The sequence below is a fragment of the Mustelus asterias genome, chromosome 11, assembly GCF_964213995.1.
Source record: "Mustelus asterias chromosome 11, sMusAst1.hap1.1, whole genome shotgun sequence".
Classification (NCBI taxonomy): domain Eukaryota; kingdom Metazoa; phylum Chordata; class Chondrichthyes; order Carcharhiniformes; family Triakidae; genus Mustelus; species Mustelus asterias.
Window position 1 is genome coordinate 18,910,761 of NC_135811.1, and position 23,529 is coordinate 18,934,289.

A 23,529-nucleotide genomic window follows, 5' to 3' on the forward strand; every position below is an offset into this window, starting at 1 on the left:
GTTGGATTGGCCATGCTAAGTTGCCCCATAGTGTCAGGGGGATTAGACGGGTAAATATATGGGGTTATGGGATAAGGGCCTGGGTGGGATTGTTGTCGGTGTAAGTTCGATGAGTCGATTGGCCTCTTTCTGCACTGTAGGGATTCTATGTACATATCTAACAAAGACATGGCAGTAAATTGTATCATACTGAAATCCTGAGATTTTGATGGTCTTTATAAATTGAGGTACAGGGCAGGATTTTACAGTCTCGCTCGTTCCGAAACCGTAAAATCCCACTCGAGGTCAATGGATCTTTCCATGGCCTGCCCCTCACCTGTTCCCATTCCCGTGGCGGGTGGGGCGGTAAAATTCCAGCCATTGGTTTCAAAAACCGGGAAGTTTTGCTAAACTACAGTTTGGCTCCACTGTGACTGTGATTCCCAATCCTGGGTGCTTGAAAGATGCGGGGGTGGCATGGGGTTAAATGAATGGCAAGGGGGTGAATGGAAAGGACCTAGAAGCACAAGTACCAGGGCCCCTGATTCCTCTCCTTATCCCTGTAAGGGACTTCATTCAGGTGGATAGACCAGAGAAACGGAGTCGTTCTGCTTAGTAAAGGGAAGGTTGAGAGGAGATTTAATGGAGGTGTTCAAAATCATCAGGGAGGAGATATAGAGAGACTGTGTTTCCATTGGCAGAAAAGTCCTCAACCTGAGAGCACAGATTTGATATTTTGGGCAAAAGAATTGATGATGACATGAGGAAATATTTTATTTTCATACAAAGAGCAGTTGGGATCTGAAGTGCGCTGCCCGGGAGTGTGGTGGAGGCAGATTTAATCATGGGTTTCAAAAGCCAATTGGATAAACATCTGAAGAAAACAAATTGCAAGGTCATTCCAGGAAAGGGTGGGGAGTGGTACCAGCTGGCAGGGACTCAAATTGAGTGGCCGCCTTCTGTGCTGCAACGTTCTATGATTCATTCTGTTCAAGGTGGAAATAAATCTGAGGCCTCAGAATTATGTTTGCTTCACCTTTTTCCATTTGGCATCATTTACTGGTATCTGTTTGTCTATTGAGCAATAAATGGATGGTACAAGATTGTGCTTGCTGTACAGTGACAGTTAACACAACAGGAACCAGTGCTTTAGGTTTAGTTTCATGCAGCTTCCCCCTTTTTTGGTAAAAAGAAATTATCCATTGACAAGTATATCCTGTACCAGAGCATAGTTTTTGATCATCAACACAGGTAGGTGGTCCACTGCTCAGCTTGTAATTTTCTGAAATGGGGAAGGGTATTGGAAAGAAATGGAGCATTTTTTTTAATGGAGAAGCACTCTGACTAACTGGAATTAGGGATTCTCTGGTGGCATTCTGCATCTGTCGTCGTTCCCCGAATTGTTGGACTACAACCTCTGCAGCTATGATTTTATAATTATACTTAACATTTTCTTTTAATAAAACCTATGTAATCTTATCAGGAAATATCTTAAAATATGATGCAGCAAGTGTAACTGTTTTGCAGGAAATATTGATGGTTTGCTTCAGGCCAAAACCATACATGATGAATTAAATTTGGAGTGTTAACAAGAACGTTTCTTCATTATCTTTGCAATTACTGGAGCCACAACTCCCGTGTCTACTGCTGATCCAGATTGCAGTCCTATTTGTTAAGCTTGGGAGATCCATCAATTACTGGCCATCCCAAAAACAAGGAAAAATTACAAAATCATTTCTTGCGACTCTCTTTGAATTTCTTTTCGTCTGCGTTTAATTTGGCAAATTGTGATTTTTATTTTTAATATTTTGTTTAGTGATGAATGTTATAACGACAGAAGACTACCAGCGTACTTATTGGCCGAAGCTGGACAGTGCCATCGATCAGCTCTTGACACAGTCTCCTGGAGATTGCATCCCTATATCTTACGAGCAAATCTACAGGTGAGAGAACAAAGAATTTGGATCATCGATAATACCACGTTTAAAAGAAGTGATCGGAATTTAATGAGTTTGCTTGTAAAAGTCATGCTAGTGATGCCCTGTAGGGCAATGAAGTCCAAAATTTAATTTGCAAAGTTTGAGAGACCCACTAATGTCTGCTCACTCTAGGAACTAGAAAAGATTACAAACAACATGCTGATCTAGTTCCCAGATGGCCACGGGAAGTAGTTTTTACCTCTTATTTACTCCGGAGATTTTATTTAGTGACTTGACCACCTCGTGCCAGCCTCTGGCGCATTCCTGGGATGGCACCGCTGCCTTACAGCGCCAAGGACCTTGGTTCAATTCCGGCCTTGGGTGACTGTTTGCACGTTCTCCCTGTGTCTGCGTGGGTTTCCTCTGGGTGCTCCGGTTTCCTCCCACACTCCAAAGATGTGCGGGTTAGGTTGATTAGCCATGGTAAATTGTCCTTTAGAGTCAGAGGATTAGCAGGGGAAATCTGTGGGGTTATGGGAATAGGGCCTGGGTGGAATTGTTGTTGGTGCAAGCTCGATGGGCCTCCTTCTGCACTGTTGTGATTCTATGATTCCTCTGGCATATTCCTCTGTTTGTATACTTGGGTAGTTCATAGAACAATCATAGAAATCATAGAAACCCTACAGTACAGAAAGAGGCCATTCGGTCCATCGAGTCTGCACTGACCACAATCCCACCCAGGCCCTACCCCCATATATTTTACCCACTAATCCCTCTAATCTACGCATCCCAGGACACTAAGGAGCAATTTTACCATGGCCAATGAACCTAACCCGCACATCTTTGGACTGTGGGAGGAAACCGGAGCACCCAGAGGAAACCCACGCAGACACGAGGAGAATGTGCAAACTCCACACAGACAGTGACCCAAGCCGGGAATCGAACCCAGGTCCCTGGAGCTGTGAAGCAGCAGTGCTAACCACTGTGCTACCGTGCCGCCGTTGAGTTGTTGTTCTTGATTTTGGGTTGGTTCCTTGGCCAGTCTGAAGTTCCAACTTGCCAATCAAATGCAGTTGAGCTGACGACATGTGCTCTATGCCCTCAGCTTATTTCCTGCGGAAATTGGAACTCGTATATGCAATGCTCAGTTTAGACCATTTTTTATTAAATCAACCTTTTCCAAAAGCTCATCTCGCCTTGCTATATTTCTCGCCTGAACTGTTCAGATTTCATAATCATAAAACAGTCTCAAATTAAACTTCAGTTTGAACAATAACAGAAATCTACACTTATAACAAGGGATGACAACTGAACTGTTGGAAAACCATCCATTATTGCAGTATCTTTCTTCAAAGCCTCCATTATTTATTGATTTATGTTCTGTTCCACAGTGTGGCTACTGTCGGGCCTATAGACCACTGCACCAGTGACTTCTTCCCTTTACTGTTTCTTATCTCAATGCAAAATTGATCCACGTTTTGGTCCTTCAAACCAAGATAATTTCTTACATTGCACTGATCTCCTCCTTTACTAGCAAGCTACTCCATTTTATTTTATTGTCCTTCCAATGTGTCAAATACCCTTCAATGTTCAGGTCCCATGTGTGGTCATTTGGAAAACATGTCTGTGTAATGACTAACATATTGGACTCTTATTTCTACTTGTGTCATAAATTCCTCCATCTTATTGTGAATGCTGTGTGCATTCGAAATAAAGAGCCTTTAATTCTGTCTTTTTACCATTTTTCCTACTCAAGTTTATTTGCCGCTACATTCTTAGGTTTGTACACTCTGTCCCTTCCTGTCACAATCTAGTTATCACTGCTTGCCACCCTGTACTATGATTGCTTTGTCTTTCTTTAATTTGCTACAGATTTTTTTTTTCACCCGCCATTTTGGCTTTCCACTTAGTTCAGTGTTGGAAATAAAGTTTGTACACAACAAAAAATGCAACTTGCAAGAAAATCATTAGATTGAATTATAAAACTAACAGAGGCTTGAGCCTGTTGGTAGCCCGAGCATTGAAATCTTACAGTTTCTCAGACATGCAGTTGACTAAAACAAATCTAGCAGCTCTTGGGTTGCACAATTTGTGGACTACTTCGATTGCCAGCAAGTCTGGTCAGTCCGATTATGCCCTCCTTGTTTTTATAAAATCTGTTGCTCCCCTTTCTACTCTTTGTTATCAAAAAATATATCGGAGCCTACAAGATAAAAATACAGTTTCCATATTCAGAGTATAGAATGACAAGCCAAGTACTTGAGTTGTTTGCGCCATTTATTTTTTTAAAAAATAGCAATGGTGCTTTTATTTCCTGTTTCAGGCCATCAGCCTCCTGTTTCTCCATCCATACTATGGCAGAAATACCATTTGGTTTATTTTTGTTGCTTTCAATTTGCTGGCCTAGGCTTAGTTAGGTGACGCCCCAGCTTTTTTATATAGTCATATATTCATGGGTGTCACTAGCTGGTTAGTATTTATTGCTCATCCCTAGTTGCCCGAGGGCAGTTAAGAGTCAGCCACATTATATTATTTGGAGCATTATGGGCCATGATCAAATGGCGGAGCAGACTCGATGGGCTGACTGACTTAATTCTGCTCCTATATCTTATGAACATTGCTGTGGCTCTGGAGTCACATGTAGGCCAGACCATGTAAGGGCGGCAGATTTCCTTCCCTAAAGGACATTAGCGAACCAGATGGGTTTTTCCAAAAATTGATAATGGTTTCATGGTCATCAGTAGATCCTTAATTCCAGATATTTTTTATTGAATTCAAGTTTCATCATCTGCCGTGGCAGGATTTGAACCCGGGGGTCCCTAGAACATCAGCTGAGTTTCTGGATTAATAGTCTAGTGATAATACCACTAGGGCATCACCTCCCCTGCTAACTCCTCCCCCCTACTCCTTACCCTGCCTCCTTTTGGTACATTTGATCAGCAAGAGAAAACAAGTGTATGGAGAAGACTCTGATAGGAAGGTCTCTCTGAAAGGGGGTGGAAGGTTTCTTTTTAAAACTGGGGTGCTGGGACAGGGAATAATGTTTGTAATGATTAAAAATATAACATTTTTGATAAAATTATCAAACTTACCTGTGGTGTGGCCATATAATGGTGTAGTTGAAATGTGTCGAATTGTTTTATTTTGAAAGCCTGTACAGCTCCAAGAATCCTAGAGTTTGAGTTCTTGCCCTCCCACTAAAATCAACAAAGTAGGATGTCACAATTTACAGCATACTTGGATGACTTCTCCCAAGATATTTTATACTTGATGGAAAGGTCAATCACAGCCTGTGCCAAGACCTGCTCACCTGTCTGCCCTCCTCCGTTGCTCTGTATCAACAAATAATTACTGCTGACAAACTGCTCTTTGTGTCCTGGGAAAATCATTTTTCAAACCAATGAAAGTTACCTGTTCCTGATGCTTTAGACACAAAAAGCACAAAACAGGTTCAGCAGAAACTCGTCACTGCTTTCTCACATAACTTTCCTTTTTAAAGTAAAACAGACAGAGACAATGTTAGTTACTCTATTCAAGCAGTTCTTTTACTGGTAAATAAAGCATGCTACCTGTAAAGAAATGGAAATCAGTATTTTGAAATTCCTTCAACCTTGTATGTTGAAATGTTTTAAATTGTTAGACGACCTACATTTCTTTCAGTTAGTATCTGAACTCAAAAGTAGATAGCCCAAAAAATGACACAAGCATGATTGTGCCATTGTTTATGTTTTGAGAGGGGGGGGGGGGTTTAATTTAAACAGTATCTTTTAATAATAATCGATTGCTGCAGAGATATTTGGTAAATGTTAAAAAACAGGAGAATGCTGATTTGATCTTTTTAGGTAAAAGACTGCTTCTCGCCTGTGAGGTAGGGAAGTTTATTTGTGTGATCATGGTATACCAGAAATGATTTATTTACTTGGTCATTGTGGGCAAGAGTAATGTTGTTTATTTTTCAAGATTATGTCATGATTCATGTGGATGTTTGCCACATTTCAGATGTTGCACTGCACAGTGTTACAAAGGAGAAGAGAAGCTGTTATTTGTTCTGATCTGGATCTGGGGATTAATAAGTGTGTGTTTGACTGCAAATTTCCCTCATCAGTAATAACTACCTTCACATTGTCCCAGTGTATGCAGTTAAATGCCCTGACCTTGAAGAGATAGGCCAGGTTCAGCATAACAGCAAATAATATATCGTGTGTTAAACTCATTATGAAACTTGAATTTATATGTGCTTTATGCCAAATACTAATGAATTACTTTAAGATTGCACCAATAGACAAGCGTGAGGAACTCATCGACTGTTTTGTCACTAAGATTAAGATCGTCTGCTTAGTTGCTTCTGTCGCATCCCTTCCATCTGCTTGTCTGCTCCATCTACCTCAGCCCTTAATTTGCATATTTCTCCTGTTTCTGTCGTATTTGACCTCCTGCTCTATCTGACTTTATCTTACTCATGAGACCCATATTCTGCTCTCTCCGCACCATTCCCACTCAACCGCTGATCACCCAACTTTCCTTTTTGTCCTCCGTAGTAACTGATTTGTAAGTAGTTCCTTCTCCTCTGACACTCCACCCTTTCAAATCAGTCATCATCCCTCCACTCTCTCCTCAAAAAACCCACTTTTAATAGTTTGCCCATACAACTTCCCATCTCCAACTTCACTTTACTTCTAAAACTGTTGTCACCTCCCTAATCGATCTCCACAAGAAAGGGCATTAGTGAACCAGGTGGGTTTTTATGACAGTCGATATCATTAGCCTTTTATTTCCAGATTTCTTTTCATTGAATTCAAATTTCACTGTTCCAATTTGGGATTTGAACTCTGGTCCCCTGGTATTACTCTGGGTCTCTGGATTAATAGTCCAGTGACAATATCACTATGCCATCACATGCCCTTTGTGGAGTTGAATGCGACAACTCGTACCTAAAACCAATTAATGGACACTTTTAGCACCTTTCTCAGCCTTTTTCATCATCATTTACATTTCCTTTGTCCAATTACAGCACCCCCTTCCCACTCCCATAATATAAATCTCTTCTGATTTTGTTTGCTCTTAGCTCTGATGAAGACTTATCCAGACTCTCAACGTTGGCTCTATTCTCTCTCCACAGATGCTGTCAAACCTGCTGAGATTTTCCAGCATTTTCTGTTTTTGTTCCACTTTACTATCCAGGTGTAGCCACAGAATCCCTTGCAATCACTTCTCTTCCGATCCTATATTTTTACTTCTGGAGCCCCACAGGATCTTTCCTGGTCCCCTCCTATTTCTCATCAACACGGTGCCCCTTGGCAACATTGTCCAGAGATATTGGTGTTAGTTGCTTAATCCACGCTGGCAACACTCAGCTCTACCTCCTCACCGCCTCTCTGGAAAACTTCATTGTATTTATGTTGTCAGACTCCTTATTCTGGATGGGCAACACTTTCCTCCAATTAAACATTGCAAAGACAGAAGCCATTATATTTGACCTCTGCCAAAAACTCTGTTCCTTGCTACCAGTTCCATCCTTCTCCATGGCTACTACATCAGGCTGAACAACACTCAGTCCTATTTGTTCCTGACCTGAACTTCCAACTCCAAATCCGCTCCAAGAAAAGAGCCATCAACTGCCACCCGCATAACACCTCTTGTTTCAATCCTGTGGCTGAAACCTTCAAGCATGCTTTTATTAACTCCGGATCTTCTGATTGACTTGCAATCTTCCATCTCCATAATCTTCAGCTCTTCCAAAACTCTACTGTCTGTATCCTAACTTAGACCGAGTTTCGATCACCTGTCATCCTGTGCATGCTGATCTATGGTGGCTCCTGTCCCAACATCTTGTTTTTAAAAATCCTGAATCTCGTATTAAAATTCCTCCATGGCCTTATCCCATCCCTATCTCTGTAACCTCTTCGAGACCTATACTCTCCAAGAGCATTGTGTTCCTCCGACTCAAACCTTTGCGTATCCTCCCCTCCCCTTTTCCCCTCTATCAGTGGCCATGCCTTTTGCTCTCTTTGCTCTAAGCCAGAGGGCTCCCAATCTCTCAAATTAGGGAATGAGCTTTATGGTAACAGTGGTGGCTGTGGAGCACAGTCTGAAATTTGACTGTTCTGGGGTCGGCTGCAAGGCCCTTTTAAGAGTGAACAATTTCTTTTTGCCTGTGGGTGTGGCCCAATCAGAGGCCTAATCACTGACACCATCAGAACCTGCAAAATGGTAGGTGCCTTTGTTTCTTTGTGTGTGTGTCTCTGTATTGGCTGAACCCTCCCGCATCTGCAACTTTCAATCTGGGTCGCACCAGGTCTCAAGCATTAAAATGGGGTCACAGCAGAAAAAGCTTGGGAAGCACTGCCCCAAGTTTGGAATTCCCTCCTGTGTATCTCTACACCTCCCCATCTCTCTCTGTCTCCTCTTTAGACACTCTTTCAAGCCTGTTTCTTTGAGTTTTTATTCACCCATCTTAATAGATCCTTCTTTCATTTGCTGTCACGTTTTATCTAATAATGCCCCTGTGAAGCACCATGGCTATTATAGATGCAAGTGAATGCAACAGTTATTGTTGTGTAAGCAAATCATTAAATACAATGGGATGGCATGGTGGCACAGTGATTAGCACTGCTGTCTCACCGCTCCAGGGACCTAGGATCGATTCCCAGCTTGGATCACTGTCTGTGAGGAGTTTGCGCATTCACCCCATGTTTGCGTGGGTTTCCTCGGGGTGCTCCAGTTTCCTCCCACGGTCCAAAGATATGTGGGATAGGTTGATTGGCCATGCTAAATTGCCCCCCTTAGTGTCCCGGGATGTGTAGGTTAAAGGGATTAGGGGGTAAATATGTGGGGTGATGGACAGGGCCTAGGTGGGATTGTTGTCAGTGCAAACTCCATGGGCCGAATGGCCTCCTTCTGCACAGTAGGAATTCTATGAATTCTCGCAGATAAACGATGTATGTGCTGACTGATATTATTCATAGTCAACTTTGGACTATCGTATTCTCTAATATTGTAATGATGATATCACAGTCCTGCAGTTCAGTTTAGATGCTGTTGTCTAATGCTGACATTGTGTATGTGGATAATTTTTATCATTTTGTGAGAGGGAGTCATCCTCATGTAATGCATGCAAGAGTGAATTTAATCACTTTTGGGAATGAAGAATGTTAGGGTACCAGATCGAAAACCCCAAGGTATATTATGAAGCCAGACTAGACACCAACAAATTTTCTATTTTGGCATTAATGTGAAGGTAGGATGTTTCACTCCGTGTGATTCTGACAAACCAAAATATCAAAACAAATTTAATTTGATAACGCAGTTTGACTATAACAAATGAATTAACTTGACTTTTAACAATTGAATAATACTTAAACATGACAAGATATAATCCTTAACTACTAACCTAATACTATGAGTTCCAATCAAACAAAATTTCCCTTATAGACTCAAACCACTCTTTATAATTAGTTAGCAAAACACAGCAATACTTGTTTTCAGAAAACCTCTGGAGAGAGACACTTCTTTCTTCGACCAGCTGCAGGCAGCAACTGCTGTTGATTTATAAAATGAAAATAAAACTGTCTTTTTCCTGCAAGCTTCGCTCCTTCCATTAACCACATGACTCTGTCCCTGTCAGTCAACCTAATCGCGTTACTAATCTAAAATCCCAGAAGAATTTAAACAAAAGGTCCATTAACTCTACAAAGTAACACATCCCTAGCTAAAATCTGTTATCCTGCTCTCAGCATTTGAGCTGCATGTTTTCCCAGACAAATCGACTCTTGTGAAAACAGTCTCACCTTAGACATAAAAGTATAACAAAATAGCACAGTATCTTCAGAAGAAGATGAATATAAACCAGCTATACTTCACTCTGCTTAAATTCTGAACTCCTAAAAGACGTTTCTGCCTTGTAATGTTTTCTGTTTAACCAGTTTTCCAGCTGTGAAAATTCCAGAGCATTTAAGGTTTGGCTTTGGTACTGTGTAACTATATATTACGCTTAATTCCACTTTTACCCATTTGGAATATAGACAGTGTTACAAGGGACTAGGGTGAATCAGTGGGAAAGACGCCACAGGCTTTTTTGTCTCTGGGAGTGATGTTCAAATCAAACCCTAGCTACTGTGATGTAAAGTGCCTGGAATTATGCTCAGTCCAGTTCTTTACACCACCGAACTTCTCAGATTTTATAACAGTGGGATTAAATTGGCAATCTCTTACTGGGCAATAAATATGGATTAGAATTGTCCACCTGTTAGAGTAGGAGATAATCTACTTGGGTCGGTTATCATTCTCCATGTGTAATGTTACAGAATTAGTATCTATAAATTAGACAGTTATAGTAACAATCACAAACCACGGTCTCAAACCTCTGCTAACTACGAGTAATGACACGAGATATATTAATGTTGAATGTGGACAATTGCATGCACCAACATTTTAGAGACAAATGGAAATGAATCAAAGATCTAAAGCAGGGGTCTCCAAACTGCGGCCCGCGGGCCACATCCGGCCCGCAGCGGGCCGTATCCGGATCGGAGTTTGGAGACCGCTGATCTAAAGGATTAATTGTCTGAAGCCACCAAATGAACCCCTTAGATTTGACTGGCAGTGAACTTGAAGTCGACTTATGTCCCTCCAAGTTCCTCCTGGCCTTGCAACAAATTCAGTGTTTGTTGTAGCAGTGGTAGACTTGGAACACTCATCCGCAAATGGCAATTGATGCTTGATCAATTGTTAATTTTAATTCTGAAATTAATAGATGTTTATTAACTAAAGGCAGGTTGATGGAGTTAGGCCACAGATAATCCATGATATCACTGAATGGTAGGATGGCCTACTATTCATGTATACCTCTCCCTGTACCACTGGCAGTGAGGCTGCATTGTGTACCACCTACAAGGTGCAGTGCAGCAACTTGCCAAGCTTTTCGACTGCACCTCCCAATCTGTGACCACTACTGCCTAGAAGGACAAAAGCAGGAGGTGTATAGAAACACCAGCTGCAAGTACCCATCCAAATCTCTCACCATCCTGAATTGAAAAATATATTGTCAGTCATTCATCATCACTGGGTCAAAATTCTGGAACTCCCTACGTAACAGCACTGTTTAAATAACTTCACCACACAGACTGGAGTGGCTCAAGAAGGCCACCTTCTCTTGGGCAATTAGAGATGCACGATGAATATTGGTCTTGTCAGTGACTCCCATATCCCAAGAATGAACTAAAACAAGGGAACAGGCAGTACGAATTGATGCAGAGTAAAACTCGCTACATTGTCTCCACAATGCTCGTTAATCTCAGCGTTGGAAAACCACTTCTACTAATGATTCCTGGATTCATTATGCTATCACTTTCTCAGGGTGGGATAGCTAGATTATTTTCAAATGGCCAGTTTTAATGCTGACTCATAACCGGATTGAGTATTGAAACTCGCACCATTCCCTACCTCCGAGCACTGTGACTGTACCTATATCAATTGGACTGCAGTGGTTCAAGAAGGCAGCTCACCACGATCTTCTTGAGAGAAATTCGAGATGGGCAATAAATGCTGGCCTTGCCAGTGACACTCGTATTCCCTGAATGTAGGAAAAAATAAGATGATTTTAATCTGGATTTGAGCCAAGGTATCTGAAGAGAAAAGACGTTGCTTTAAGTGGTCTTATCCCTTGGTTAATGCAACAGTGGTGCCCGATTTTTAGAAATTTACTTGTCCTCTGCTTATCTGATGCGCACAATGAGGAATAATGTAACATCTAATGAGTAATGTACAGGCTAAAAGCTAGATTATGTTTCTTTTTCTTTATTTTTAGCTGTGTTTACAAGTGTGTGTGCCAGCAACATTCAGAGCAGATGTACTGTGACCTCATCACAAAGATAACCAGTCACTTAAGGCGAGTCTCAGAAGAGCTGCAGGTACATATTATCCTGGATGTTTTCGTTGCTTTCTTTGCACACCGTGTGCAATATTTTACACAGTGAAAGTGGTGGCTGTTATAATAAATCAGCGCAATCATTTTTCTGTTTAAAATGTGAGACTAAGGACATTTCATATGACATTAATATCGAGCTTCAGCACCTGAATCCAGTTAAGAATGCAGAGAATTCGACCAACACAAACTGTTCTCATCTCTGTGATATTGTTTGTTGGAGATTAGATCTAATATTTGACTTCTGCTGGTCAGTATTCGCCATTGTGAGTGCTTTATTCTAGTTTGGTCCAGGCATCATTAGCTTGGAAACTTTTGAAGTATAAACTTTGCCATTCTACAGATGTATCATGTCTTTTCTTGTTTTGAACTAAAATAACTAGGAATTGTTGATGCTTTTCAACACAAGTTTTTTTGTCAATGTGCCTGGTAAAGAAAATAGCTCATCAAACTGATTTAAATATTTGTTTCAATATAAAGCCTTTTGTTATCTAGGACATCCGAAAGTACTTTTTGAAGTGTATCACTATTATATTGTAGGAAACATGGCACTCAATTTGCACACAGCAAGCTCCCACAAGCAGCAATGTGATAATGACCAGGCAATCTGTATTTATTTTATGATGTGGATTTGAGGGATGAAATTGGCCAACATACCAGCATAACTTCCCTACCCATTGAAATAATTTTTACATCCATCGGAGAGGATAGACAGGACCTCAATTTAATGTCTCATTCGAGAGATGGCACCTCTGACAGTGCAGCACCCCCTCAATGGATTTTTACTTTAAGTCCTGGAGTTGGACTTCAACCCACTCAGAGGTGAGAATATTACCAACTGAGCCACTGCTGCCATCAATTTCATGTTACATGGATAGATGGACAAAGCTGAGGATGTAGAGGAGAGAGGGTTGAGAGTCGACATGATAGAGGTGCTCAATATTGTGAAGGGTCAGGATAGAGTAGGTATCGATTTAAGGTGATCTGGAATGCACTGCTCGAGAGTGTGGTGGATGATTCAGTTGTGGCTTTCAAAAGGGATTGGAATTATTGGAAAGTAAAATTTGCAGAGTTGCGGCAAAAAGGCAGGGAAGTGGTACTAACTGAATAGCTCATAAAGAACAGCACAGACACAACAGTCTGAATGGCCTCTTGCTGTGCTGTGAACATTCAATCATTCCAATTCACCTCATTTTCAAATCCCTCCATGGCCTTACCCCTCCTCTTGCAGCCCACAACCCTCGGAGATATCTGCCAAGGCCTCTTGACCATCCTCCATTGTAATTGCTGCACCATTGGTGGCCGCACCTCAAGTTGCCTAAACTCTGGAATACCCTCCTTACACCTCTCTACCTCTCTATGTTGTTCTTGTTCATTAAGACACTCCTTCTAACCTACATCTTTAACTTTTGGTCACCTGAACTAATGTGACTCATGTGGTTTGGTCTTTTGTAATGCTCCTGTGAAGCACAGTTTATTATTTTAAAGATACTATATAAATATGAGTTGTTGATTCTTTTGAAATGGATGCTCAGTGTTAATGTGGAGTTGATAACTAAGACTGTGTTTTGAAACTGTGCCTTTGTGCTGTGTGCCTGCAAAGTGGTGCTCAAGTGAAACCTTGAAATTTCTGGGCATTGCCTTGCTGTTTTACTTTAGAATCATGCTGATAATTATGCATCGCATTGATGGATTATTAGGGCAAAGGGCACCTTTGTGTTTGCCATGCCTTTTGCCTCTAACCATTTGTTCACCAGTGCTGTTGGGATCCCAGAAAGTGGGCTGTTTTCACTTGTGGTAATGTCATAAACACGATGAACTGCTCATCGATGCATATCATGAACGGAAAACTGGATTTTCATCCCAGCGGGCAGTGCAGAGTTCCTGATGGACTTCACCATCTTCATGCTCCCTGTTTGACTTGTCATTTTAAAGGCCTTCTGGAAGGCCCAGGAAGTTCAGTGTCGTGGCATCAGTTTAGTGCAACAATACAATCTGCTGTATGGCTGGTTTAAATTTGATCATACAGGAAGTTGTCACGGTAAACATCTTAAAAGAAAATCCCCTTTTTGGACTTCATGCAAGATTCAGCTAACCAAGTTATGGTGTGAACTGGAAGCCCAATGACTGTCATAAATTGGCCATGGAGCCCCAGTGTATGATGCTGTCGTCAGTGCCTCCAGAGGCAGCTCAACTCCATGGCGCAATCAAGTATGGGTCCCTTGCCTTGTTGGTGCTGATGTTTGGGCAAGTCCTGGGGGAGGGGAGAAGAATGAGAGAGGAGCAGAACATGTCCTGGCCTGATTGAACTTGGACCCCAAATTCTGGTCTTGCACCTGTATGTATTTTCTCTGTTTAATATTAAACCGTAGTTAAGGAGCTTGATTTGTTCCTTATTTGGAATAAGATGATGCTAGTTACAGATCAGGAAAGTCACAGATTTTACTTCTGATCTGTATCTAATGCACTGTTCTTCATTGGGACAGCAATGAGTTCATGTGCATTACAATGGTGAATACTTTTAATTTGCATTTCAATGGCTGAAAATGCTTTGGGACATCTGAGGTTGTGAACGGTGCTATCTAAATCCTTCTAATTGGTATCAGCATTGAGTTATGGAGAAGATTAACTAACATGTATGCTCCTGATTGCTATCAAGTGACTTACTGGAAAACCATTTTGGGCAAATACTGGATTGAAGTTGGCAATCTAAGAAATCAGACAGCCAAACTCCGAAGACAGGACTGAGGTCAGTTTGACTTGTAGCACCCTTGACCTTTGAGTCGGAAAGCTGTGGGCTTGGGTCCCACACCAGGATTTGAACATCTGGGTTGACATTTCATTGCCATGCCAAGAGAATGCTAGGCAGCTGGACATGTTAGCATTTGGGTGAGTTGCTAAACCAAGATATCGAATGCCTGATCAGGTGGAGCTTTGAGGTCCTGTGGTATTCTTCACAGGATCTTTGGTGCCCTTTTTAACACTCCTCATTCAAACATTAAAATCAAATGATCATTCATTTAATTGTTTGTATGGAAAATGGCTGCACCTTTCACCAAATAGCAGCAGTAATTGCATTTTTGGAGTAACTAATTATATGAGATGCATTTTTGAATATATTGAAAGAGATGGATAAGGCATTATACAAATGCAAAACTTCTGAAAAGTGAGAGAGTCTGGAAAAGGATAGGATAAAGTCTTTTTTCACTTAATATGTTATCATTTAATACCTGTTAATGCTTCTTAAAATATGCTCAAAGATATTTAATTGAAACATGTTAAGCATTCATGCTATAATGTCACATTGTGCAATTTCATCATATTATGTTGCTAAACTGCTGGGAGTGTATTTTATGGTTATGCAGTAGTCACTGAATACTTTAGAGGCATCTTCAGTGCTGGTTGAATTGCATTAATGATTATCCATTTAGCTGCTTTAATTACATCCTATAAACGTAGTACCGTCTTTTATTTATGATCAGAGTTTTCAGGAACCTCATCCCACATCTTATGTTCTCCCGACGGAACATTTAGCAGGATCAGTCATTAAGTGTCCATTTTGCAGGGTTTCAGAAAATACAGATGTGGACTGATTCTTCGATTCAACATTGATCATGTTCCAGCAACATTCATGCATTTTAGGTTATAATATTTGACCTCATCAAAGAGGCAATCCCTCACTGTATGCTGGATAACCATAAAGTTAAATGTTAATAGCTGCATATTAAAATTGCTAGGAATTAAATATTTTAGATAGAAAATGATGATGTCCATGCAACTCGCCTTTCAGATTATGCTGCTTCTTTTGGTGCAAATGTCATGTGAAGTGTTTAAACTCCAATAAGTTAATTTGCATTTGCATTTAGAAGTTCAAGAGGTACGGGGAAAAGTACTTGTGGATACAGGATCGAAGATCAGTAATGGAAATGAAAGCATGTGCTTGTAGGGATTTTTGCCATGACAGTAAAGTTGAATGTTAAAATCAGTCCTCCCTGTAACCTATCATGAGAGGATTATTACCGTAGGATGGTCAAGGGACGATCAAGCACAAGAGATTTTTTTTTTAATGAAGCAAGCAAATGGAAGTAAATAGTATTTGTTTGGAACAATCCTTTGTTCCTTTAAATCGACCAGGTTTGCACTGTCTACAATTGTAGTTTTCCATACACTTATTCTATGCTATTCTGGCAAATGTTTTCTTTCTAATTAAGAACATCTTAGCAACACATTTAAACAGCATGCAATAGCTTATAACAACTTGCAGAAAAATTCCTTTTGCCGTTAGCTAATATGTACTGTAGGTGGCACTGAAAAATGCATTTTTTTATGCACAGGTTTTCCTAAGTGTCCTAACTATAAGGCATTTTAACCAGTAGGCGTCAGTATAGTCTGCAGTAAAATGAGGTAGTATCAGGGCACTAACAATTCCAGTGTCGTCTTACGCATCTTTTCTTACCCAGTTTCCCCCTTGCAGTTTCTTCCCTTGCCTTGTCTTTCCGATGGGCTGAGTTCCACAAGTGGCTCTTTATTCCGTTTCCGAGTGGTCGTTCATATGCACGCTTCCAGCGGTGGTCAGTGGAGAATCATCGGTGGTGAAGATTTTGTTTGAGCTCTATTTTAGGAATATCAAGGCCATTGTGTGTTATTGTCCCAGATGTGTAGCTTAGTACCACAGCATGTGATGAATTTCACCTCGATTTCTACTTGGGTGTTTTATCTGCTGTTGTTCATTAACAGATTGTTCAAGAGATAAAAGCAAATTACTACGGATGCAGATTATACAAGAGCTTGGGTACATGGGACCACCATAATAACATATATAAAAAACTAATGAGAGAAACCCTAAGGTCAAAATAGTTCCACGAATAATTAAATCTAATATATTGGGTATGAACCCTCCATCTGAAGGATATTAATTTTGAGCACTTTTCATTTTTATATATATAAAAAGATTAGGAATTCACAAAAGTGTGACAAAACCCAATAACTAAGGGTTAGTATATAATTGAACCTGAATTATTCTGCATACGGTTTGTAGTTGCTTTTTAAATAAATGCATGATAAAACATCTTTTGGTAACATGTCTGCTGCATCAATTCCTCGAATGTTGACTCTGTTTTGAAGTTGGTTTCAAATCAGTTTAAATAAAAAAAGCACCTTTTGAGAAAGCTGTTATTTCTCCTCATCAACTGAATCTACATTTTAGTGTAATATAGGTTTGGGTGAAGCAAAGATAAAATCCTTCCATGTGAGCAGACATGTTATCTTTCTTTCCATCGTCCCATCCCTTCCTCTTTTGAGTGCAGCAACTTATTCCCAATAAAATTATCCATCTTTTGCATGTTTTCTTTATTATTTCATGGGACGTGGGCATCGCTGGCAAGGTCGGCATTTGTTGCCCATCTCTAATTGCCCTTAAACTGAGTGGATTGCTAGATTGTTTCAGAGGGCAGTTGACAAGCTAACCACAATGCTGTAGGTCTGGAATCAAATGTAGGCCACGTGATGGTAGATTTCCTTCCCTTAATGGACATTTAGTGAACCAGATGACAATTTATTGACAATCGATGATAGTTTCATACATTACCAAGCTTTCAATTTCAAGTACTATTAATTGAATTTAGTTCATTCGACTGCTGTGGTGGGATTTGAATTCCTGTTCCCAGAGCATTAGCATGGTCTCAAGATAATAAATTCAGCTCAGTGTGTGTGATTTTTCTTTTGGATGGAATTGACCATATAATGCATAATGTTAATTAAACCAGATACCAGGACTATCTTATTTTTTGCTTTTCCTGTTAGGTTTCTAAGCAGTAACTGAAAAGCCAAGGTTGCCATTCTGAATCAAAGTAGCATTGGCTAGAAATTGTAAGATTGTGCTAATGATGGTGTAGGAGAGAAAAATAAAGCATAGGATTAGGGAGTGGAACTAGATGACTTGCGGGAGCACTGAAGCCAATTCTCATCTCAAAATTCTTCTGGAGGAAATAAAAATGATGCTTATTTTAGTGTGTTTCTATTTAATCATGATACTCAAATGAACTCATAATCTGCCTTAAGTTTTCCTAACAGGGCAATGGATGGAATGTAGTGTAACTGAACAAACCTTTTTCTTTTACCCAGGTAGCAATCCACAAAATAAAATCTGAATATGTTCAATGGGCAAAGTTCCTGAAAGGAAAGAAGGGGTTAATGTTTCAGCTGGGGTCCTTCATCAGAAAGAGCTTGGTGAAGCATTGCACCCGAAATGTTCATCAATCACGTTGTTAGCTATTGACTGATTCCAGCATTCACAGTTTTAATCTTTTATCTCTAATGATGAATGATATTGAACTGATTGGAATGATGGCTGAGATTGGGAATTGAACCACAGTAGTGTCAGGCTGGAAGTCAGATATTCTGCTGAGGAGAAGCCTGGGTAATCTAAGCCAAAGGATAATTTAAAATCACAGTCTTGCTTTCTGAAACTGAACAATTGTACAGTCTCTGGAATTCATTCCACTTCTAAATTTGGCACAGAGATTTGGGTAGTGAAGTTGACTGTTCTGAGTGCAGTGTCGAATCAATAAAATATCAGTGAGGCAATTGTACTGAAATTGTACAATAATTTGGTCAGGCCACACTTTGTATCGCATTCATGCAGGGCATTGAAACTCAAGGAGGACGTCAAAACACTGATGGAGAACAGAGTCAAAAGCTTGGTCCCCACGATCAGAGAGTTAAGAACATAGATTAGAGAAAGACCCAAACTCTTTGGCAAAGGAATTAATTAGACTTTTGTAGAGATGTACAGGATAGTAAGCAGAATGGTAAAGGAAAGAAAAAACTTAAAAACTTGCATTTATATCATGCAACAGACATCTCAAAGTGCTTTGCAGCCAAAGAAGTACTTTCAAGTGTAATCACTGTTGTAATGTAGGAAATGTTGCAGCCAATTTTCACACAGCCAGCTCCCACTACAATAATGACCAGAGAATCTGTTTTGTATGATGTTCACTGAGGAATAAATATTGACCAGAACGCCAGGGATAACTCATGCCCCTTTTCAGAATAGTGCTTTGGGATCTTCCACGTCCACCTGAGTGGGTTGAGTTGGTTTAATATCTCATCTAAAAGACAGCACCTATGACAGCGTCACACTCTGTACTGCATTGGAGTATCAGCTTTGATTTCTGTTCCCAAGTCCTGGAGTGGAACTTTAACCCAGGACCTTGTAACTCATTGGAAAGAGTGCTACCAACTGAGCCATGGCCAACACTGGACCATTGTCTCAAGTTAAATTTGTAAGACATGTATAATTGAGAAAAGACTAGTTCCAAAAAGATTTCAAGAGGCACTCCTTCACTACTCAGAGTGGTATTTTCTGAGTATGTTAGTGGTGGAAAAGAATCTGGAATCATTCAACCTCTAGTTAGTTAGTGTGACTAAGGAAGAGGGAACTGTAGCCCACATTGAAACATTATCTTATATGTCTCTATAAGATCACCCCTCATCCTTCTAAACTCCAACGAGTACAGACCCAATCTGTTTAATCTCTCCTCATAAGCTACACCCCTCATCTCCGGTATCAACCTGGTGAACCTTCTCGGCACTCCCTCCAAGGCCAATATATCCTTTCGCAAATAAGGGGACCAAAACTGCACACAGTACTCCAGTTGCGGCCTCACCAGTGCCTTGTACAGTTGCAGCAAGACCTCCCTGCTTTTATATTCTATCCCCCTCGCAATAAAGGCCAACATTCCATTCGCCTTCTTGATCACCTGCTGCACCTGCAAACTGAGTTTTTGCGATTCGTGCACAAGGACCCCCAGGTCCCTCTGCACAGTCGCACAATGTAATTTTTCTCCATTTAAATAATATTCCAATTTACTATTATTTCTTTCAAAGTGGATAACCTCACATTTGCTAATGTTATATTCCATCTGCCAGATCCTCGCCCACTCGCTCAGCCTATCCAAATCTCTCTGCAGACTTTCCGCGTCCTCCACGCAATTCGCTTTCCCACTCACCTTTGTGTCATCAGCAAACTTGAATACCCTAGATTCAGTCCCCTCCTCCAGATCATCTATGTAAATGGTAAACAATTGAGGCCCCAGCACCGATCCCTGCGGCACGCCACTGGTCACCAACTGCCAACCAGAAAAGCACCCATTTATCCCAACTCTCTGCTTCCTGTTAGATAGCCAATCCCCAATCCACGCCAACACCTTACCCCTAACTCCGTGTACCCCAATCTTCTGCAGCAACCTTTTGTGAGGCACCTTATCGAACGCCTTCTGGAAATCTAAAAACACCACATCCACCGGTTCCCCTCTGTCAACCGCACTAGTGACATCTTCATAAAAGTCCAGTAGATTCGTCAAACACGACTTTCCCTTCATGAATCCATGCTGCGTCTGCTTGATCGAACCATTCTTATTCAGGTGCTCTGTTATTTCCTCTTTAATAATGGACTCTAGCATCTTCCCAACTACGGACGTTAAGCTAACCGGCCTGTAGTTACCCGCCTTTTGTCTACTTCCTTTTTTAAACAGCGGCGTAACAGTAGCTGTTTTCCAGTCAGCCGGCACTACCCCAGAGTCCAGCGAATTTTGATAAGTTACTACTAACGCATCTGCTATTACCTCAGCCATTTCTTTCAGTACCCTGGGATGCATTCCATCCGGGCCCGGGGACTTGTCTACCTTCAGTCCTATTAGTCTACCAAGCACCACCTCCTTAGTAACAGTAATTGTATTAAGGACCTCCCCTCCCACCAACTCTCGATCTCTAATATTCGGCAAACTATTTGTGTCTTCCACCGTGAAGACCGACACAAAGAACTTATTTAAAGTCTCAGCCATTTCCTCGTTTTCCACTATTAAATCCCCCCTCTCATCTTCCAAGGGTCCAACATTCACTCTAGCCACTCTATTCCTTTTTATATACTTGTAAAAACTTTTACTATCATTTTTTATATTTTGAGCTAGTTTAGTTTCATAATCTATCTTTCCTTTCTTAATCGCTTTCTTAGTCGTTCTTTGTTTTTCTTTAAAGCTTTCCCAATCCACCAATTCTCCACTATTTTTGGCCACTCTGTACGCATCTGATTTTATTTTAATACTCTCCTTTATTTCCTTCGTTATCCACGTCCGGTTATCCTTTTTCTTACAGTCCTTCTTTATCACCGGAATATATTTTTGCTGAGTACTTAAAAAAATCTCCTTAAAAATCCTCCACTGTTCCTCAGCTGTCCTACCTACCAGTCTGCTCGCCCAGTCTACATTAGCCAATTCCACCCTCATCCTATCGTACTCCCCTCTGTTCAAGCAGAGGACACTGGTTTGGGACCCTACTTTCTCACCCTCCATCTGTATCAGAAATTCCACCATATTATGATCACTCATCCCAAGAGGATCCTTCACAAGAAGATCCTTAATCCTACCTGTCTCATTGCACAGAACCAGATCCAAGATAGCTCGCTCTCTCGTAGGTTCTGTAACATACTGTTCAATGAAACAATCCCGACAGCATTCCAAGAACTCTTCCTCAAGCCCTCCACGTCCAATTTGAGTCGACCAATCAATATGTAGGTTAAAATCCCCCATGATTATTGCCGTTCCACTTTTGCACGCATCCATTATTTGCTTGTTTATAGCCCTCCCCACCTCTAAGTTATTATTTGGGGGCCTATAGACCACGCCTACCAGTGTCTTTCTCCCCCTACTATTCCTTATCTCCACCCACAACTATTCCACATTTTGCTCCTTAGAGCCTATGTCGTCTCTCACTACCGTCCTGATATTATCCTTTATTAACAAAGCTACCCCACCTCCTTTTTCTACCTGTCTATCCTTCCTAAATGCCTGATAACCCTGTATATTCAGTTCCCAGTCCCGGTCACCCTGCAACCAGGTTTCTGTGATGGACACTAGATCATATTCATTTGTATGGATTTGTGCCATCAACTCATTTACTTTGTTTCGAATGCTTCGTGCATTCAGGCAAAGTGTCTTTATGCCAGCAATTAGGAACTAGTTGTCTCTTTATACCAGTGGTTCCCAAACTTTTTTCACTGGGCCGCACTTTCGGAATAAAAATTTGCTCGCGCCACACCAAATTTTTTATTGATAAGAAATACATTCAAAAACAAAAAAAAAACAACTCCTAGCAGTGCTTGATTCATAACATAGAACACAACTACTTTATAATATGATCATGGGACATCCAGAAAGTATAAAACAATGCTTGTTTAAACCATGTTTAAATGTTTCTTTGATTTGTCCTTGAATCTTCCCGCCACACTTGCCATCCTCTCTCGCCGTACCAGTGTGGCGCGCCGCACCCTTTGGGAGCCACTGCTTTATACTAAACTGAACATGAACGTTTGTTCCAGATAGTTCCACAGGAAGGTGAATGCAGCAAACTTGTGCTCCAAAGATTCATTTACGACAAATCGGAAATTTGGAAAGTGTCCTATCACCCTGACTACAACAAGCTCCGTTATGAGTTACATGGTCAAAGCCTGGACAACATACAGCCTTGGGTTAATGTGTGGCATGAACGTTATTTGCCACCTCATTGCCAGGCAAGCATAAACAACCTGGGAGTCACCATTGAGCAAACACTGTAGCCTCAAGAGTAGGTTAGAAACTGGGAATCTTGCAGGAGTTACCCACCTCCTATCTCTTGAAAGCCTGTCCACCATTTACAAGGCTCAGAAGTGTGATGGAATATTCTCCTTTTTTTTTGAATGAGTGCAATTCTTAACATTGCAGAAGCTTGAGACGATCGAAGACAAAGCAGCCCACATGATTGACACCCCATTGACCACCTTAAGCATTCACATCAGTGCACAGTGGCAGCAATATGCATCATCTACAAGATGCACTGCAGCAGCTTGTCAAGGCTCCTTGGATAGCACCTTTCAAACCCACGACCTCTACCACCTAGAAAGGCAGGGGTATCAGAAGCATGGGAACACCACCACCTGCATGTTACATACCAAACCCCACACCATCTTGTCTTGGAACTATACCGTCATTCCGTGACTATTGCTGTGTCAAAATCCTGGAACTCCCTCCCTAACAGCAAAGTACCTACACCACATGCACTGCAGCAGTTCAGGAGGTTGCTCACCACCACCTTTCTGAGGGCAATTAAGGATGGACAACAAATTTTGAGTTGATTTATTATTGTCACATGTATTAACATACAGTGAAAAGTATTGTTTCTTGCGCGCTATACAGACAAAACATACCGTTCATAGAGAAGGAAAGGAGAGAGTGCAGAATGTAGTGTTACAGTCATAGCTAGGGTGTGGAAAAAGACCAACTTAATGCAAGATAAGCCGATTCAAAAGTCTGACAGCAGCAGGGCAGAAGCTGTTCTTGAGTCGGTTGGCACGTGACCTCCGACTTTTTGTATCTTTTTCCCGATGGAAGATAGTGGAAGAGAAAATGTCTGGGCTGCGAGAGGGCCTTAATTATGCTGGCTGCTTTGCCGAGGCAGCGGGAAGTATAAACAGAATCAATGGATGGGAGTCTGGTTTGCGTGATGGATTGGGCTACATTCACGACCTTTTGTAGTTCCTCTTGGGCAGAGCAGGTGCCATTCCAAGCTGTGATACAACCAGAAAGACTGCTTTCTATGGTGCATGTGTAAAAGTTAGTCAGAATTGTAGCTGACATGCCAAATTTCTTTAGTCTTCTGAGAAAGTAGAGGCGTTGG

The 23,529-nt window shown here is 41.0% G+C and overlaps 1 protein-coding gene across 2 annotated transcripts in view; it reads left to right on the top strand.

The window, feature by feature from the left end:
- cacul1 (CDK2 associated cullin domain 1) overlaps positions 1–23,529 on the top strand; it is a 94,668-nt gene that overhangs the window by 18,068 nt on the left and 53,071 nt on the right. For both annotated transcript variants that reach the window (XM_078223240.1, XM_078223241.1), the window contains exons 2-3: positions 1,796–1,922; positions 11,704–11,806. In XM_078223240.1, the coding sequence (XP_078079366.1) occupies positions 1,796–1,922; positions 11,704–11,806 (230 nt within the window). The remainder of the gene's footprint in view (positions 1–1,795; positions 1,923–11,703; positions 11,807–23,529) is intronic.